The sequence below is a fragment of the Talpa europaea genome, assembly GCF_964194135.1.
Source record: "Talpa europaea genome assembly, chromosome: 11".
NCBI lineage: Eukaryota > Metazoa > Chordata > Mammalia > Eulipotyphla > Talpidae > Talpa > Talpa europaea.
Window position 1 is genome coordinate 71,349,536 of NC_140078.1, and position 20,828 is coordinate 71,370,363.

General features: G+C 45.6%; 1 protein-coding gene across 3 annotated transcripts; it reads left to right on the forward strand.

Moving 5' to 3' along the window:
• Positions 1 to 11,253: 11,253 nt before the first annotated feature.
• IP6K2 (inositol hexakisphosphate kinase 2) lies at positions 11,254 to 19,390 on the forward strand (the record flags this gene model as incomplete). Of its 3 annotated transcripts, XM_084247491.1 has the most annotated exons (6): positions 11,254 to 11,589; positions 13,337 to 13,405; positions 13,496 to 13,718; positions 14,675 to 14,850; positions 18,011 to 18,186; positions 18,890 to 19,390. In XM_084247491.1, exons 1-6 carry the CDS (start codon positions 11,388 to 11,390, stop codon positions 19,388 to 19,390), a joined length of 1,347 nt encoding a protein of 448 aa, XP_084103617.1. In that variant the 5' UTR covers positions 11,254 to 11,387. The 3 variants fall into 3 exon arrangements, with proteins under 3 accessions (XP_084103617.1, XP_084103618.1, XP_084103616.1); XM_084247492.1 differs by lacking the exon at positions 13,337 to 13,405 and having other exon boundaries at positions 13,565 to 13,718; XM_084247490.1 differs by lacking the exon at positions 13,337 to 13,405 and having other exon boundaries at positions 11,286 to 11,589.
• Positions 19,391 to 20,828: the final 1,438 nt, after the last annotated feature.

A 20,828-nucleotide genomic window follows, 5' to 3' on the forward strand; every position in this document is an offset into this window, starting at 1 on the left:
CTGTTCAAGCTGTTGTAGGACACTAGTGTTTGGTCTCTTGGTCTGTTGCTTTGGTGGAAGTAGATCCTGATGTAACATGGAGGTGACTCTCCCAGCCAGTCAGCTGCGGTCCTTTGAGATTAGGATGACAACAATTCTAGTGTTCTCAGCAGTGACTATTTCATTTTAGGTATATGTTGTTTTCTGTGATGAGACCTTGGGGATGTGGTAACCTCGAGGTACCTTAGTTGTACCCATTTGTACACCAGAGGGCTGTTAGAAGAGTGAAGGAGTACAGAACAGAGTTCAATAAAGGCAGCTCTTATCTCCAGCGTGGTTGTCACCCATTTTCGTTGAAGGCTGAGGAGTTGGTCACTTCTTCCTCTGATCCTCTGTTGTACACACCTTAGGGCATGTACAACACAGAGTGTGTTGAGGTTGTTAATCCACACTGGTTCCCATGTGATCCATCTCCCAGGGTCTCCATCATGGAATGGAGCTCTGAGTGTGCAGTATAGCTTGGGTCAGTGTGTTTTTATGGATGAGTTAAAAACCTTCAAGTGCTGAGAGCCATCTGAGTTTTCCTATTTTGGTCTCAGTGAAATCTTTTTCTTTTTTTGGGCCTCCCCGGTGGCGCAGCGGTTGAGCGCTGGGTTGCGAAGCTGCCCGCGGCCTCTGCGGCGCCGGTTCGATCCCCGGCTGCTCCCCGGCCACCGGAGGAGGGTCCCAAATGGCGCGCAGACCTCTCCTGCCGCCCGCTGCTCCCCTCAGCAGTGTACTTCGGTCCTTCTGCCTGCTCTGCTCCCCGCTCTGGCTCTGGTGAATTCTCTCACCCTCCCGCGCTTCTGACTGTACCCAGTGCATGTATAAACAAAAAGAAAGAAAGAAAGAAGGAAAGAAGGAAAGAAGGAAAGAAAGAAAACATGCCTCTATATAAAAAAAAAAAAAGAAAAAAAAATCTTTTTCTTTTTTTTTTTTCCCCCTAATACTTTCCTTTCCAATTGTAAATGTAGCATAATGCTCTGAGTTTGAGAATATTTCAAGACGTTTGGAACGTTCAGAAGACCAAAGAGAAGTGAGTGGCAATCTTACCACTTAGTACAGAGCATATTCAAGTTTTGTGGTATCTAAAATTTATATAATGTAATATATATACAATTTATAAATATAATTTATAATTAAGAAGTAGTTATAAGTGCCATCTTCATACAAAATAATTTAGTTATTCATACAAAATAATTTATAGTTATGAAAGCAGTTGGATAAGAAAGTGAATATTTAGATTGAAAAGAAATCTCTAGAAGTTACAAGTTTCAAAAAGTAGGCAAAACAATTACAATTCTTTCCACATTTTGGGGCAACTTTTTTTTATACACTTTTTTTTATAATTTTTTTTAAAGATTTATTTATTTATTTATACAAGCACTGGGTACAGTCAGAAGTGCCGGAGGGTGAGAGAATTCACCAGAGCCAGAGCAGGGAGCAGAGCAGGCAGAAGGACTGGAGTACACTGCTGAGGGGAGCAGCAGGCGGCCGGAGAGGTCTGCACGCCATGTGGGACCCTCCTCCAGTGGCCGGGGAGCAGCGGGGGATTGAACCGGCGCTGCAGAGGCTGCGGGCAGCTTCGCAACCCAGCGCTCAACCGCTGCACCACCAGGGAGGTCCTGGGGTAACATTTTTGATTGCCTCTTTTTATGATAGCATTGTCATAATTTTATTATTATTTTTTTAATAGAAAAGTCACACAGTCACTCCTAGGGAAAGATCTCCATTTCCTGACAAATTGGAAGTTGTTTTTTTTTTTAAAGATTTATTTATACAAGCACTGGGTATAGTCAAGCACAGGAGAGTGAGAGAATTCACCAGAGCCAGAGAGGGAAACAGAACAGGCAGACTGACGATACACTGCTGAGGGGAGCAGTGGGTGGCAGGAGAGATCTGCGCACCATGTGGGACCTTTGCCCGGGAGCCGGGGATTGAACCGGCGCTGCAGAGGTGGGCACCTTTGCAACCGAGCACTCAACCGCTGCGCCACCACTGGGGAGGCCCCTGGAAGTTCCTTTCCACTACATAATTCATCATTTGTTATGTAGATTTTTAAGATTGTTGTTAGATTTGAGAAACTATCACATTTCTTTCATACATGAGCTGTGAGACTTAAAGGCATTCAAGGCACTGCATTTTTCTATACAATGACTATACTATAGGCTGTGGAAGGGAGTAGATAACCATGAAAAGTAGTTGCTACTTGGGTTTTTAATTTTGTGTATGTAGTAAAATGCACATAATATAAAATTCACCATTATAACCATTTTTTAATTGTACAAAGTTCAGTGGCATGACTGATATTTTTGCCAGTCTTTTCCTCTCTAAGCCTTTAGACATAGTCCAGAAAATAGAAATTATATAATTTTGTATCTTGCTGACTTCACTTGAAGAGTATATCATAAGCATTTTCTCATATTGTTAAAAAATGAAATATTGGGGAGCCTCCCCTGGTGGCACAGCAGTTGAGCGCTGGGCTGTAAGGCTGTTCGATCCCTGGCCACCGGCAGGGGTCCCACATGGTGTGACAGACCTCTCCTGCCGTGCCTGCTGCTCCCCTCAGCAGTGTATTTCATCAGTCTGTCTGTTCTGTTCCCCGCTCTGGCTCTGGTGGGTTTCTCACCCTCCTGCACTTCTGGCTGTGCCCAGTGCTTGCATAGATAAATAAATAAATGTTTTTTAAAAAAATGAAATATTGGGGGGCTTCCCTGGTGGTTCAGTGGTTAAAGTCTCAGTGCTATCAAGCTGTTGCCAGCCACTGCAACAAGAGTTCCATCCCCTGCCAGGGAGCTAACCCACATGGTGGAGCAGACCTCTCCTATCTTGCCTGCTGCTCCCTTCAGCAGTGTATTTCAGTAGATCCGCCTGTTCCGTTCCTCACTTTCTGGTGAATCCTCTCACCCCTTGCACCTCTGGCCAACACCCCAGTTGTTGTAGGCATAAATAAAATAAATCTCTTTTAAAAAATGAAATACCAGTAAGCAAACTTTTACTAGTATCCTACTAGTATGTCCCCTGTATTGTTGGATGTGGAGTGACTGCATACATGATGGGGGATTAAACGTGACCTGCAGGTACTTGATTTTTTTTGTTTTTCAATTGAGCAGTGGTGATAATTTTCCTGAGATTGGCAGTAGTTTGATATCAGGTACCTAGACATGTCAGTCTGGTCAGTCACTGTCCTTAGTGCCTCCCTCAAGGTAAACACTGACAACTTTTCTTTTCCTTTCTGCTTTTATTTTGCTAAAACTCCTTTTTGTATATTCATTTTGTCTCCAGTGACTGTGCCTTATTTGTTGTACAACTTCACTGGAAGTCCAGGTCACGGAGGAAATGATTTTCCTTCCATGTCATCTTGCCTGAGACACCAGCATTGTTGAAGAGGCCTTCTGCATGTGCTCAGCACCAACCCTTGGCCTTTATTTGCTCTGCCTGCAAAAAGATGGCGGTAATTATCTGTCAGTGATGATTTAGCAACCTGAAAACCTTGGGTTTTTGGGATATGAACTCAGTATCTCAGTATAAATACAGAATTTCTGAATATGAGTTGTATATTTCTTTTTAGTTATGATAGTATTTTAATCTTGTTGTAACCATATTTTTAACATTTATTTTTATTTTTTTAAAGATTTATTTATTTAATTTTATTTATACAAGCACTGGATATAGTCAGAAGCGTGGGAGGATGAGAGAATTCATCAGAGCCAGAGCGGGGAGCAGAGCAGGCAGAAGGACCGAAGCACACTGCTGAGGGGAGCACAGGTGGCAGGAGAGGTCTGCGCACCATGTGGGACCTTCCTCCAGTGGCTGGGGAGCAGCCGGGGATCGAACTGGCGCTGCAGAGGCTGCGGGCAGCTTCGCAACCCAGCGCTCAACCGCTGCGCCACCAGGAGGCCCTAGAGTTTTTTTTTTTTAAAGATTTATTTATTTATGCATGCAAGAGCTGGGGTACAGGCCAGAGATGGGGGGAGTCCTGTGAGAGGATTCACCAGAGACAGAGTGGGGACCAGAACAGGCGGATCTGCTGAAATACACTGCTGAAAGGAGCAGCGGGTGAGTCAGGCGAGGTCTGCTATGCCACATGGTTGCTCCCTGTGTGGCTGGGGATCGAACTCATGCTGCAGAGGTTGTGGATAGTTTCATAGTGTTGTGCTTAACCCGCTGCGTCACCAGGGAGGCCCCTTTAAAGTTTCTTCTTTAGTGACCGTCCTTTCCTTGCCTGATTTTCTACACCAGAGAATTTTCCAAGAGGTTGTTTGTCCTTACATTAAGAGTCCATGCTTTGTTTACATTAATGTTTCCATACCAGCAGGCCCTAGTTGAGTGTTCAGCTGGAGCGTCATTCATTTATACTTCCTAGTTAAAGCAGACTTAGTAAGGTAGGAGATTATAAAAGCAAAATAAACACCAGTCAGTGCTCAGAATGCATTTTATAAAGTGTTTTAATCATTGTACTCACTGTATGGTCGGTGTGGGTTTAGATAATTGCAGTGGGTGCCTTGGAATCTCTTGTTGATCTGTATGCAGCAGGTATTTGTGATGCAGTAGTGATTTACGGCAATCTGTGGAGTGTCTACTCTGTGCTGGTGCTTTTCTACACTAGAGATTCAGCAGTGAACAGAACTGTCAAAAAATCTCTTGACTTTTTAAAGATTTTTGGTTTTCGGTGGTGGCAGGGTAGGGAAGACAAAAAATAAGACATAGGCAAACTGTTAGATGGTTACAAGTACCAAGGAGAAAAGAAAGCAGGATTGTGTAAGAGTTGTGATACTTTTAGATGGGTGGCTAAGGAAGACCTCATTAAAGACCTGACATTTGCAGGAAGAGGTAAGAGAATAATAAGTCGGGCCTCCCTGGTGGCGCAGCGGTTGAGCGCTGGGTTGCGAAGCTGCCCGCGGCCTCTGCGGCGCTGGTTCGATCCCCGGCTGCTCCCCGGCCACCAGAGGAGGGTCCCACATGGCACGCAGACCTCTCCTGCCGCCCGCTGCTCCCCTCAGCAGTGTACTTCGGTCCTTCTGCCTGCTCTGCTCCCCGCTCTGGCTCTGATGAATTCTCTCACCCTCCCACGCTTCTGACTGTACCCAGTGCATGTATTAACAAAAACAAATAAACAAACAAATAAATAAATAAAACATGCCTCTATTAAAAAAAAGAGAGAATAATAAGTCAAGTGGATATCTAGGGAAGAATGTACTAGCAGAAGGAATGGCAGGTGCAAAAGTCCTGAGGTGGGTATATGCCAAGCATGTTTGAGAAATAACAAGAAAGCCGTTGTAATTGGAACAAATTTGATAGTGATTTTTCTTTCTCTATGGGTGTTTTACAGAAAGTATTATTGAACTTTTATGCTTCTATTATATAAAAGGATGTATAAAGGATGTTTTTTATTTTGTTTGTAAAGGATGCTTTTGCTTTAACTTGACAAGAACTGGAAAGAATAACCATGCAACTAATAGAAGTCTGCTAACATTATGACCCTGATAATAATTAGACTTTCAGAATGAGATGGCTTGGTGTCATGGATATATGAGGGGGAAATGTCTTAAAAGTCTACCATGGGGGTTAGGGGTTGGGTGTCTTCACAGTAAAAGAGGAATCCTTTAACCAAGATAGCAGCCTGGCTAACCTTGGTATAAAGATTCAGAATGCTTAGTGTGAGGTGAATGAACCCAGTTAAAGTAGACAAGAAGTAAACTTCAGCCAGTGCATTTGCATGTAGAAGCTATTTAGCAGCTAGTGTGACCTTTTTAAGGATAGTCTTCTGGTTATGAAAGAAATACGTATTTATTATGAAAATTATGTTAATTTAAAAGTGTGTAAGAAATTTAATCCTTTTGGGGCCTCCCTGGTGGCACAGGGGGTTAAGCTATCCGCAGCCACTGCAGCATGAGTTCCATCTCCCACCAGGGAGGTGACCCACATGGTGCAGTAGAACTCTCCCGTCTCACCCGCTGCTCCCCTCAGCAGTGTATTTCAGTAGATCTGCCTATTCTGTTCCCTGCTCTGTCTCTGGTGAATCCTCTCACCCTACCCCCTACACCCCTCTCCCCCACACCTCTGGCCTGCACTCCACCTCTTATGTGTATAAATAAATAAATCTTTTTTAAAAAGGAAATGTAATCCTTTTAATTTATGACAATAAAATTCATCAATTTTAAGTCTGTAATTTGATGAGTGTTGACAAGTTTATATAATCACTCTTCCAGTCACAGTATAGAACATTTTCATTACTCTTTTTAAAAAAGATTTATTTATTTATGCATACAAGAACTGGGGTACAGGCCAGAGGTGGGGGGGGTGAGAGGATTCACCAGAGACAGAGTGGGGAACAGAACAGGCAGATTGGACGAAGTACGCTGCTGAGGGGAGCAGCAGGTGAGGGCGAGTCAGAAGAAGAGGTCTGCTGCACCATGTGGGTAGTTCCCTGGGGGGCCGGGGGATTGAACTCGTGTTGCAGTGGCTGCGGATAGCTTCATAGGTTGCGTCTTAACCCCTTGCGCCACCAGGGAGGCCCCATTTTCATTACTCTTAAAAGTCCTCTGGGCCCCTTTGCATAAAGTCAGCTCCCCTACTTACCCTACTTATTCCCGCCCAGCGGGCCCCCCCCCCCCCCCCCCCGTGCTTACCTGCTTCCTGCTACTGTAATTATGCTTTTTCTGGAATTTCATATCATGAAATCATAAAATACATAGAGTGATAGGCTTTTTTCATTTAACATGTTTTTGTGATCTGCTTTTGTTGTTGTGTGTATCAATACATTCCTTTTATTGATGAATAAATACCCAAAATATGTATATACCAGATTGTTTATTTCCTCACCCATTTGGGTTGTTTCCATCTTTTGCTATTGTGCATAGTACTGTTTTTTATTTATTTATTTATTTATTTATTTATTTTTTAATTTTTTCTAGAGGCATGTCTTATTTATTTATTTTATTATTTTGTTTGTTTGTTTGGTTTATACATGCACTGGGTACAGTCAGAAGCTCGGAGGGTGAGAGAATTCACCAGAGCCAGAGCGGGGAGCAGAACAGGCAGAAGGACCGAAGTACACTGCTGAGGGGAGCAGCGGGCGGCAGGAGAGGTCTGCACACCATGTGGGACCCTCCTCCGGTGGCCGGGGAGCAGCCGGGGATCGAACCGGCGCCGCAGAGGCCGCAGGTAGCTTCGCAACCCAGCGCTCAACCGCTGCGCCACCGGGGAGGCCCCTGTGCATAGTACTATTATTAAATATTCATGTAGAAGTCTTTGTGTGGATTTTTGTTTTAATTTCTCTTAGGCAAATACTTATGACTGGGATTGCTGGGTCATATAACAAGTATATGTTTAACTTGATAAGAAACTGCCAGACTGCTTTTCCAAGTGGTTGTACCTTTTTGTATTCCTACCAGCAATGTTTGAGAGTACTCATGACCTACTGTGGTGGTGTAGTTGTGGGTTGTGTACAGATGTGTGCAGATGCCAGGTGGTGGGTGGCTTTGGGGCTCACAGAGGAGGTGCTGGTGGTAAGGGTTGTTTTCCACTACCAGACTAGTGTGCTTCCCACCATCCCATGTGACTACTTGGCTCTGGGGCTTTAAAGCAGAATAAGTGGGCCCAGAAGATCCTGTTTGTAACATCATTAAATTCTGGCTATATGAGCTCAGGGCCCAGGGGTTTTCATGAGTCATAGTTGTTTTATATTTTTTTAAAAGATTTATTTATTTATGCAAACAAGAGCTGGGGTACAGACCAGAGGTGCGGGGGTGAGAAGATTCACCAGAGACAGAGTGGGGAACAGGACAGGCAGATTGACCAAAGGGGAGCAGCGGGCGAGTCAGGAGAGGTCTGCTGCGCCATGTGGGTTGCTCCCTGGCTGGCCAGGAATCGAATTCGTGCTGCAGACGTTGTGGGTAGCTTCATAGGTTGTGTCTTAACCCCTTGCACCACCAGGGAGGCACATGAGTCATAGTTGTTTTATTTGCAATACTTTAAAAGTCAAGAATATTAAGGTATTGTTTCCAGCAGATCCCTAAATCAATTTGGTTGGTTTAGGTGGCTTTACCCTAGCCTAGGATGAGTCATGTCCTGTTCTTTATTCATTGTTTCATGAGCAAATGTGAAGCAATGTTAGAAGTTAAAATCTAAAGCCAATATTTTAGTTATTCCTTGTGTCTCTAGGTAGAGGGTCCACACATCTCATGGACTTCACAGTTACTACTCCAGGATTCCTGGGAAACTGGGCCTTAGACCTCAGTTGTTTAAGAGCCATTAAGAGATCCCACTGCTCAAACTACATGGGGAACAGAGAAAGCAGATGAAACAGAGCGAGATCTTTGGATACTTCTTTCTTGCCAGGTTGAGGCTGCTAGTGAGGAAGGTGATGTCCTTGGAAACAGTTGATCCTTTATTTTCCCACAGGCTAGAGTCTATGAGAAATGGTAGAATAGAACCTCTACTTCTATGTCTGCAACCTCAAATGTGAGAAACATATTGTGCATTGAAACCATATGTATGTTCATATTGAGAGAATGAACATCATTTAAATAAAAGACAAAACAGGATTGACGATGTGTAGTGCACTTATATTTACTGTTTTCCTATTTTATCCAGACAAACTAACAAAATACTGATTACCACTCACTAATTTGATTACAGTCTACAGAGTAGAGATCTAAGCCTCTCCTCTCCATATTATAAACCAGAAAACTGGAACCTAAAGGGAGTCAGGGATTTGGAATCTCCCTAAATAATTGAACAGCAGAACTGGGATTTGAATATGGCTCCAGCTAACTGGATAATCCGTTGTCTCCCTAATTCTGACTCACATTTGGGAGTTTTCTCTGTCATCAGACTTGGGTCAGGTGAAAATGGGCCTTATTTTTCTTGCCTCTCTACCCAAGATGAAGCTTCTCCTGGGAGCAGTGTGCTGTGGACTGCCAGAGGTATTGGCAGGGACCAGGGAGGGTATGTGGCAGGGTGCCATGTCATACCCAGCAGCTAATGAACCCACTGGGGACCTCAGAGGAGGTGAGGTGGAGACCTTTACCTGGCCTTTCCACCTTTAGCCACACCCATGAACCATACTCTAGAGAGTTGCTATGAAAGACTGGTTTTTGTTTTAGATTTTTTCATTGGAGGTGGGGATGAGTAAGAAAGAAGTCAGAGACTTTTCACTTAATTGACTACATTTAAGAATTCCTGAACAAAGTTGGAGAGGGATTGGCATTAATAGGTAGCATGACTCTGATAACAAAAGCTGTTTTACACTTTTATGAACGGTTTGGATTGTGTTTCTGAATTCTGGGCCATAGGAAGTGTCTTGCTTTACAGTTTAATAAATACGGTATCTGGTTCTATCTTTGATGCAGACCAGTAGCTTTCCTTTGGTATTCCATTTTTAGTAGACTCGTGAACTGGTCTGTATAGACGCTTACAGTGAGGCCAGGTGCCCCAGAGTGCCACCTTCTGAGAGAGTAAGGAGTGGCTGGGATGTAAACATCCTTAGTACTAGTTGCCTGTGTTGTGTGCTGGAACTATTTCCACATGTCCTCTGAGGCATTCTGTGAATGAGAGGGTAGTAAAGGTGAGAATCAGAACCTCTGGGTTTCTGCTTTTTACATATAGGAAAACTTATTGATTCCTAACCCTTGAGCCCAGTTGGGGCCCACTCTTTAAAAGGAAGAGATCAACACCAGCTTCAACACTTTAAAGGAGGCTACTTTATAACTAGAAAATTAAATATATGATGAAAGCATTCTCATGGTACAAACTAAATGTCCCATGTACATAGGAGTACTATCTTGGGGCAGAAGTTCTGGAGACCACGGGCCCTTGAGGCAGCTACATGGGGGCATTCAGCTGGTTGCTTCACTTGGGAGCTGTGGGTTATTGTTCCTGGCCCTGCATGAGTCTCTTCACTTCCCCAAAATCAGCTTCATTGTTTGCACCAGGGAGGATAGTGTCTCTGTCATTAAAGTACCTTGTCCAAATGAGGTAAGTTCCTGTAAAGAACTTAGCATATGGTCGGTGTTTTACTCATACCAGAGGACACTGGGCACATCTTCTGCAGACCCATTGTCAGCACCACAGTTGGAGTCATGGGAACTGAAGGAGTTCCCAGTAATGACCCTGTAGAGATACTGAAGTATAGCTCAAGCCCTGTAAGTAATGCTTGTGGAGACTGCGTAGTCTGTAAATTATAGACAGAAAACAGAACTAGCTTGGAATGTTGTGAAGTGATTAACAGAGCACACAGGAGGTGTGTTTTGCTGAGAAGTGATGTGTAGCCTGAGATTCCAAGTCAGGTCTAAGGTCTGAGACAGCCCTTGATTGCCACAGGAGCACAGCTTTGGTTTAAAGGTGTGCCCCAGCATTTGGAGATCAGGATAGAACCGATTAAAATAGTCAGTGACCTAGAACATTGTGTATCTTTGTAAATGGGTTTGTCAGCCATGAACAGTTGTTTTTAGACACAGACGTTAATCATTAAAGCTAGGCCCCGCTCCACTGTTAATAAGGTTAATGGGGCACATCTTTGGCTGTGGGCAGGGTAGGTGCTTATGGGACTCTTGGGGAAGTAAATCTTACTAGAGGATGTGTAAGCAGGTTGTCTCTTTAAATACATTTTATAAAATGCAAGAGTGAATTCTAATGTAAACTGTGATGATAATGTCGGTGTTGGTTCATCATCAGTTGTAACCAGTATCGTGGGAGGTACTGAAAAAGGAGAGGCTGTTGTGGGTTGGGGAGTAGGCCTATATGGGAAATCTCTTCGTCTTCCTCACAATTTTCCTGGGAACCTGAAACTGCTCTAAAAAATAATCTATTAAAAATACGTAGCTAACTGAGAGACTGGGGCATTAATGACTTTAACAGTTTTATGAGAAAGTAAGATTTAATCCAAATACCAAATTGAAATTGAGATTTTACCTCATGGTGGTAAAAGGAGGTGTTTGACTGTTTTGACTGTGTAGCTTTCTAACGCCCATGTCTGGGAGCGCCAGCTATTTAGGGGCACCTATAGCCAGTCCCTGTGGGCATCTGTCCCCGCCCAGTGCCCCGCCCCGCGAGATCTGGGCTGTTTGCTGTTTTGTGTCTCCGAGGGAGTGGGCGGGGCTGGAGTGGGCGGCGTGGGCGGGGCCGCGCGTGAGCTGCTGCTGTTTGTCTTTCAGCTGGAGGGCTGGTGACTGACTCTAGGGTGGTTCCCAGGCTCCTTCCAACTCCCACCTCACTGTTTGCTTCCCGCAGAGCGTCCTGCCCCGCACAGCTGAGGAACTGAGGCCTGATAGAGGGACACACGCACGGATAGACAACAGACGGAGGACGCACTGGCCTCTGGACCCTGCCGCCTCCCCCTTCTCCCGGCCGCCTGCGCCTGGAGGATGAGCCCAGCCTTCAGGGCCATGGACGTGGAGCCCCGCACCAAGGGCGTCCTCCTGGAGCCCTTTGGCCACCAGGTCGGGGGTCACTCCTGCGTGCTCCGCTTCAACGAGACGACCTTGTGCAAGCCCCTGGTCCCAAGGGAGCACCAGTTCTACGAAACCCTCCCGGCTGAGATGCGCAAATTCACTCCCCAGTACAAAGGTGAGCCCCCAGCTGCCATAGGGTTAGCTAGCACCTGGCGAGATTGGAGAAGGCCTGGCCACGGAATCGTGGCCCAGGCAGCCATCCAGGGAACCCTCATCCCCTCCTGGCTCCCTGTTTTCCCGCCTCCTCCTCTTGGCCCTCAGCCCAGCACCTCACACCCTCAGTTTTCAAGCCCTGGTAAGATTGCTCAATTCTGTTTTGTTTTGTGGATGTGTTTGTTTTGAGTTTATTTTTGGTGGAAGTGTAGTTGTGTTTTATGTTCAGGTCTCTCTTGATCACAGTTACCCATAGTCCCCCATGAGGGGACAGCGGGGGAAGACTTTGAGAGAATTTTACACAGAATACTTGCCGCCTGCTTTTTGTCCTCCAGGAAACCAGAAGTCCGGGTGATTAGGTAGGCTGGGAGCAGGGTTGAGTCAGATGGAATGCAGGAGTGGGAGGCCTGTGCTGATTAGCTGAAGCCCTTTGCTATTATGGAATGTCCCCGAAATTGCTATATTAAGGCAACCATTTGATTCATACATGGTGATTTTTTTCCCTTTTATAATGCATTTGGGGGGGGGACATTAGCAGCCACCAGCATGGTGTGGACTTTCCTGGGGAGGGGGGATCCTTTGTAAATCGAAGAAGAACCCATTAAAGTAATTTTAAATTTGCATTGCTTGGTTATACAAAAGACTCTTGAACAACTTAGGTTTTTCTGGTATTGTTGAAACATGCTCTTTAAAGACAGAATGTACTGGGCGTCTCTCTCTGTACTCTGAATATGCATGTGTGTTGTGGTGGGGGTGGGGGAGTTGGGGGCCCTCACTTGGTCCTTCTCTGTTGTTTTTTTCCAGGACAAAGCCAAAGGCCCCTTGTTAGCTGGCTGCCCCTGTCCCCTTATTTCCCCTGGGCCTTTCCCCTGTGGCCACAGGGAAGTGTGGTCCCCTGAATTCTCAGAGCCGGGGACCAAATGAGAAGTGTCGTCTCTCTCTGAGCACGCATTCCCCTGCAGCGAGCGAGCGAGCGAGCGGGCAGGCAGCAAGGACTGAGCAAATTGAGTGAACCCGGGGCCAGAGAGGCCTGGGAGGAAAGGTGTTCAGCCAGTCGGTTGTAAGGCGCTCGTCGGCACCTGCTGAAACGCTCACGCCTAACAGCCCCTCCTCAAAGACTGTGTAAATTACACATGGCAGGTTCTAGAGACTCCAAGGGAGAGCTCCTTTGAAGGCCACCATGCATCTGTGCTCCAGGCCCAGCCCTGTTTGCCTTGTGTTCATTTTGTTCTTTTGTGACTTGAGACTGCAAAGACCAATAAAGTAACATTTGAGGACAGAAGGCTTGGAGTGTCCACCCATGTGGGGGCGCTGCAAGAAGCCTCTGCTAGGTGTCTGTTGTGCTGTGTGGTTTGTTTTGTTTGCTCCTTTATTTTGTTTTGCTTGCCCAGTCCTCCCTCACCCTGAATGCTCCGCACCCCTCAGGCAAACCTGTGTTCCCCCTGTGTTCAGGCTCTGCTTTAAAGCCAGTCTTTGGGCTGTCAAGAGTTTCTGTTTAGGCCATTAAAAATTCCTACAAGATAAAAACAGCAAATGTTTTTACGTTTTAGGATTAGAAGAGTTACATACAAATTAATAAACGTTTTCAATGATGGAAAAATGTGTCTTGTAATTCTTTGGCTCTTGCCTTGTTGAGTACACCAGAGAGGAAGACTCTCAGCCATGTTTGCTCCCTAATTGCTTGTCTTGTATGGTGTCATCTTTTCTAGCTGTTTTGATATTTGTTAGGTTTGCAGATGAGTTTGGGGCCTCTGGCAACCTAGAGACTAAGGAACAGGGTAAGAAAAAAACAAATGTTACAATCATGTTACTTATAACACATATGCTTGTAGAATTAAAAGTCCTTTCTGCTCCTCATCCCCTCCCAGGTGTAGTATCTGTGTGCTTTGAAGAAGATGAAGACAGAAACTTGTGTTTAATAGCATATCCATTAAAAGGGGACCATGGAACTGTGGACAATGTAGATAATTCAGACTGTGAACCAAAAAGTAAACTCCTAAGGTGGACAAACAAAAAACATCATGTCCTAGAAACGGAAAAGACCCCCAAGGACTGGGTGCGACAGCATCGAAAAGAGGAGAAGATGAAGAGGTGGGTATAGACTGAGAGGAAAACCCTGGATTCTATGGAATGGGAGTTGTTAGTTATTACAACCCAGCCCCTTGGAGTTAAGAATTCATACAACGAAGTTAGCAGGTTCCACTCGGAGGCCAATTCCCATATGACACACCCACCTTTTCTTATACTCTGGACTAGATCCTGCTTTTGCTTTTTTTTTTTAAACATTTTAAAAGGACAGGTTTATTAGGAAAAAGAAAAAGTGAGACACCTGCAAAGTCATAGGCGGACAGGAGACTTGCCTAGATCTTGCTGTTTTAACACCTGCAGTGGCAGCTATAAAAATATTGGTCACTCACTTCTGCAACTGCCTGTGCCAGGCTCTGCGCTGCATCCTAGGGGTGTGGCGATGACCAAGACAGGAGCCTTCCTGTCACTTTAGATTGCCTACTGATAATGAGAGACAAAATGATCACTTGGGCATCCTTGAAACTTGGGGCATCAGAGAGGAGGACTCTCAGCAGGGCCTTCCAAGTGCTACACCTTGGTAGAGCTTGTGAAAACATAGATAATTTATATAAATTGAATATAATGTTGCTGAGTAGGCTGACTTATTCCTATGGAATTTCAATTCAGATTTCCCTACTCTTCAGTATCTGGAATCAGGGAGCCTGGATGTACCAGAAGCCAGGGGTGGGTGGTATTATCTAGACGAAGGGGACAGTGAAGGCTGCCTTTGGACGTGTGGCTGGAGCCAGAAACTATGCTTGCATCTTGGGTTCTCTTCGCTATAAGAAACAGCAGCCCCTTTGTTTTTTCAGTCACCTTTTTGATGTAATGTACTCATTTGAAGCATTTAATGTGTGCGCTGAAATCACCACCACATCAAGATATTAAACTTCCCATCGCTCCTGAAAGTTCCTTCATGGCTCTTTTGTCCTGAATTTTGATAAGTAATAGTGATTAATTGGTTCCTTGTCTCTTTATAGCCATAAGCTAGAAGAAGAATTTGAGTGGCTGAAGAAATCCGAAGTCTTGTACTACAGTGTAGAGAAAAAGGGGAATGTAAGTTCCCAACTTAAACACTATAACCCATGGAGCATGAAGTGTCACCAACAACAGTTACAGAGAATGAAGGAGAATGCAAAACATCGGAACCAGTACAGTATCCTTTTTCACAGGGCATCTCTGTCTTGGAGAGAGAGGGGAGGAAGTGAAGAGACACTTGGAGTTCAAAGAGAAGGGTTGGATTTTTTGGTCATGGTTGTGCCAGGATACCCTATGTGAAAATTGTAGGCAAATAGCGCTTCCATCTGGCCAAGGAATTGGCGAAGTACAGGTGATCTACAAGTACAGATGGTGGGGAGAGGATGTGCCCCTGGGGGTAAAGAGCACTGGTGAAGGGACCAACCTCATCAGGGGGTCTTCAGAGTGCAAGATGCTGGTTTGCTTTCAGACTTCTGCAGAAGTCCCCACACAGTTAGTGGCGGGCCGATTTTTCAATCCCGATTCACCAAACTGGCACATGATGGAAACAGTGGGGTCCTTTCCCTCCCCCCTTAAGCTACCAAGCTGTTTTTTTAACCTTATGGAAGAAAATTGCTCAGAATTGAGCATGTTTTTAACTTTTTAGTAGGAAAAGTTTTAAACATTAAAAATAGAATGACAGGGGCCTTCCCGGTGGCGCAGCAGTTGAGCGCTGGGCTGTAAAACTGCCCGTAGCCTCTGCAGCGCTGGTTTGATCCCCAGCTGCTCCCCGGCCACCGGAGGAGGATCCCGCATGGCGCGCAGACCTCTCCTGCTGCCAGCTGCTCCCCTCAGCAGTGTACTTCGGTCCTTCTCTCCGCTCTGGCTCTGGTGAATTCTCTCACCCTCCCGCGCTTCTGACTGTACCCAGTGCTTGTATAAATAAATAAATTTTAAAAAAAAAATAGAATGACACATTGAACCTCCGAATGCCAGTTAACCTAGGTTCTGCAGGTTAGCCACTCCTATCAATCTTGGGTGATGACTATCTGTATACCCAAGTTCCCACAGTGGGACTCTTTGAAACAAGTCTCAGCCATACATTCCATCTGTCTACACCTCTGCATGTATCTTTAAAAGATAGGGTTAGTTAGGGCTACTTTTCAGCATGAATACCAGTGTTCTAAAAAGTAGATAGTAATTTTATACTATCAGATGTCTAGTTTGTGTCCACATTTTCCTGATTGCCTCATAAACGTTTTTATTGATGGTTTATTTGCATTTGGCTGAAATGTTTAAATCTTTTGAATGTTTAAATCCCCCACCCCTACCCCTGGGAAATTTCTTGTCAAAGAAACTGGGTCTTGTAGAGTTTCCCACTGTCTGGATTTTATTGATTATATCCCAGTGGTTTGTTGTTACTCTGTCCCCTCGGTTTCCATTAAGTTGATAATTTGATCTACAGGCTTGGTCACATTCAAGTACAATTTGGGGTGGAAGGAGGGGAAACAGGGCAAGAATCCTTCAGAAGGGGCACTATGCATTTCCATCAGGAAGCTGTTCAGTTAAGTTGTTCTCTTTTTTATTGTCCTTGCCTTAGATCCTTTTTTCCTTTATGTAATTCTCTCATTCTCTCGTTAATTAACTGGAATTCTATAAAGAGAAACTTTTTCATCAACTACATGCTTATTCTAAGGTATAGTTTATATAGGAAAGGCAAGTTAAATGTTCATTTTTCTTTAATTACCAGATATTTGGAATTAGGAATGGGGTTCTGAACATCTTCCAAAGGTGATCAGTGAATTTTTAGCAATGAGTCCATGAGTTCAAATTATTTGACAGTTTAGTCTGTTTCATTTATCTTTATTGATGCTCAATTAAATTGTTATATGTTTGGCAATTGGAGCCTTTTAAAAAGGCTCCCAAATCATTTTGACACTATCACAGTAGTGTATGATGGTTTTCTTTCTGGGATGAAAAGATGATCCAGGGCCATGTACTCTAGATGTGACTGTTTCCTACCCCAAATGTGAATCCATTTGGCAGGGGTTGCTAATCTTTTCAGTATAAAGCCAAATTGTAAATGTTTTAGGCTTTATAAGCCATATATTCTGTCACAACTCCACCATTGTAGCATGAAAGCCGCCATAGACAACATTGTGAATGAATGCATGTGACTGTATTCCAGTAAAACTGTGATCACAGATTTGAATTTTATTTTCACAAGTTATGAAGTATTATGTATATTTTGACCTTTTAAAGATACAAGAGGGGCCTCCCTAGTGGCCTAGGGGTTAAGTCTCAGTGCTGCCACCTCTGCGTCCTGAGCTCAATCACCGGGCAGGGAGCTAACCTACATGGTGCAGCAGACCTCTCCTGTCTCGCCTGCTGCTCCCCTCAGCAGTGTCTTTCAGTAGATTTTCCTGTTCTGTTCCCCATTCTGTCTCTGGTGAATCCTCTCACCCTCTGCACCTCGCCTACACCCCAGTTCTTCTATGCAAAAATAAATAAAATCTTATATATATATATATATATATATACACACACACACACACACACACACGTGTGTGTGTATATTTGTATATGTGTGTGAGTGTATAAATATATATGAATGAACCATTCCTAGCTTTTAGGTTGTACAACAAATAGTGGGCCATAGTTCACTGATCCCAGCAAAAGAAACTTTTCATGAGTTCATACTGGTATTTCTAGTTCATATTTAAGGCCACATAGGAGCTACTGAATTTATTCAATGTTCTGTTTCTAATTCAGGGACATTATGCTCTTGGACCCTGGTCCCATATCTTGCTGAGTTCAGAAATTTGAGACTCCAGGTCTCTGTTGATTCTGGACCCAGGCCGTTCTCAGGCCAGTTCCATTAAAGCTGTGTTCTAGCCCTCTAGCCTAAAAGAGGGCTGAGGCTCTCTAAAGGGACATAGCAGGACCGACAGGGCCTCTGGGGCACTGTATGCACTAGGAGTGCTAAGGCCCGTGCAATAGCACTTCCTCTTTAGAAGAATTGTCCTTGGGCCTCCCTGGTGGCGCAGGGGATTAAGCCTCAGCACTATGAAGCAGTCTGCAGCCACTGCAGCATAAGTCCAATCCCCGGCCAGGGAGCTGGCCCACGTGGCACAGCAGACCTGTCTCACCCACTGCTGCCCTTAGGAGTGTGTTTCAGTGGATCCACCTGTTCTGTTCTGCTCCCCACTCTGACTCTGGTGAATCCTCTCACCACCACCCCTGCACCTCTGGCCTACACCCCAGCTCTTATATGCATAAATAAATAAATAAATAAATAAATAAATAAATAAATAAATAAATAAATAATAAATAAATAAAAATTGTCCTTAACTATTCAGAATTTATCTTACTGGAGAACCTGACTTCCCGCTATGAGGTCCCTTGTGTCCTGGACCTCAAGATGGGTACACGCCAGCATGGTGACGATGCTTCAGAGGAGAAGGCAGCCAACCAGATCCGCAAATGCCAGCAGAGCACATCTGCAGTCATCGGTGTGCGTGTGTGTGGCATGCAGGTGAGGGGAGTGCTCTCCATGGTGAGGGCTGGCTGGTGCATCCATTAGCTACCACTCCCCCACATGGTCTTATTTTCTCAGAAGAGTCCAAATTTGACTTGAGTGACTCACTTTCTGGTTAGAAAACAGGATGCCTGGATGACCCCCTCAGGGGCTGGCCTGCCTGCCTGCCTGAATCCAGAGTTGATGGACAGGAGGGAGAGGAAAACAAAAGGGTTAGGCCCTCTCTATTGAGCAGGTGCTGGGGACAGTACCCAGAACAGAGGGCTGTATCCTGAGTGGGTGTTGCTCTGAGAGGTTGGTATCTGGTGTACTTAACAAGTAAAGGATCTGGGGCTGCCCCGGTGGCGCAACAATTGAGCGCCACGCTGCACAACTGTCCACAGCCTCTGCAGCACCGGTTGAATTTCCCGCTGGCCAGGGAGAACCCCACATGGCGCAGCAGACCTTTCCTGCCTCGCCCGCTGCTCCCCTCAGCAGTGTCTTCAGTCTGTATGCCTGTTCTGCACCCTGCTCTGTCTCTGGTGAATTCTCTCTCACCCTCCGCGCTTCTCACTTGTACCCCAGTTCTTGTATAAAATAAATAAATCTTTAAAAAAAAAAAGAAAAGGATCTGATACAGGCTGTCATATAGCTGTCACACCCCAGGGTCTAGGGTCTGGAATGGCTGTCAGCATCTAACCTGCTGGTCTTGCTCCCACAGGTGTACCAGGTGGGCAGTGGTCAGCTTATGTTTATGAACAAATACCACGGACGGAAGTTGTCGGTGCAAGGCTTCAAGGAGGCACTTTTCCAGTTCTTCCACAATGGGCGGTACCTGCGCCGTGAGCTCCTGGGCCCTGTGCTTAAGAAGCTTACTGAGCTTAAAGCAGTGTTGGAACGACAAGAGTCCTACCGCTTCTACTCAAGCTCCCTATTAGTCATCTATGATGGCAAGGAGTGGCCTGAGGTGGCCCTGGACTCAGATGCTGAGGACTTAGAGGACCTGTCAGAGGAGTCAGCTGACGAGTCTGCTGGTGCCTATGCCTACAAGCCTATTGGCACCAGCTCAGTGGACGTGCGCATGATCGACTTTGCGCATACCACCTGCAGGCTGTATGGCGAGGACAGTGTGGTACATGAGGGCCAGGATGCTGGCTATATCTTTGGGCTCCAAAGCCTGATAGACATTGTCACAGAGATAAGTGAGGAAAGTGGGGAGTGAGCTTGCTGGCTGCACCAGCACCTGAGAGACTCTGTGTCCCAGGCACAGCTGTGCTGCGTCGGGAAGGAGGCCAGTATGGCCAGGTGGTGGCCCCTGCAGCCTGGAGCTGATGTGCAGAGGCCTCTGTGAGTCCCAGCCTGAGCCAGCCCCAACCACGCTCGGAGTATATTTATTTTAACTATTTCTTCAACATTCCACATTTGATGATGCAGATACCTCTTTCTTCCCTGAGTGAAATGTTCTAATACAAATCTTTTTGTTAATTGTACATAGTGCTGCTGTCATTCTTGCCAGGGCATGTCCAGCTCTAGCAATTCACCCTGCATCTGAACTACCCAGCACCTCTTCTCCAAGGCTCAGTATTTACTGTGGACACAGTGTTTACAGTGTCCAAAACCAGGTCACCTTAGAACCCTCACTATACGTGCTGTGACCTCTGTTGTGAATTAGCAGCATTCTCCTTGCTACTGCTGTCACCCTGTGGACCCAGCTTCTTAGCATTGTCCTCATCCCCTAACCAACATTCCAAGGTTATACAAAAAGGACAACACACATAACCATGCCAGGCTCCTCTGAGATATAGATGCTGGTGTAGTGTCCCAGCACCGTCCATGCAAAGAACTACGCTAAACTTTCCAGCCTGGGCAGAAGGTATGCCAAACTTTGGCACCACTGGCAGTAGCTGATTGGCCAAACCTTGTGATGTTAGATGTCCTGGAACCAATACTGGGACCTCAGGCAATCAGATTCTTGCCTGGTGGCAACCATGAGCTCTGCAATAAAGGGTCCCAGGAAGTGGGGGCTCAACGAGAAGGGGATGTTTTGGCCAGGGTGGCCCTCTTGGCCATACCTTCCGTCTCTTCTTTTCCAGCCCGGGTCACCACTACAACCATGCCAGTTTTGTCCTTCACGCAACTCTAGCCAAAGAAGCCCTAAGAGAACTGTGCTAAGAGGGCTTCTGGGAGGAGTGGGAGGTGTGGCAGGAGGTCTTGAACTGCACTCTGTGGGGAGAAGAGCACAGACACTGTTCCAAGAAGACAGGATCTGATGTCCAGCTCTAGCAAATCCACCCTGCATCTTAACCACCCAGCTCCTCCTCTCTAAGGCTCAGTATTTACTGTGGGACAGTGTTTACTGTTTACAAAACCAAGTCACCTCTATGCACTGGCCTGGTGTGCTCACTCCCCCTGTTCCTTGAGCTCAGACTGCCAGTGGGAAATGTGACTAGACTAGTCCCTGGAAAGGAATGGGAAACTCCCAGTTTCCTTTTCCTCAGACCCTTTGCCTCTCCCCTGGGCTAATCACCCCATTTCCCAGCCCCATCCTGCAACCCCAGGCACTGTGAACTTCAGAGACCTGAGGTCAGGGCTGACTGAAAAGATGAATGGGTCCAACAAGCTGTTAAGGTCAAAAGGCACCAACCCCCTCACCCATTAGC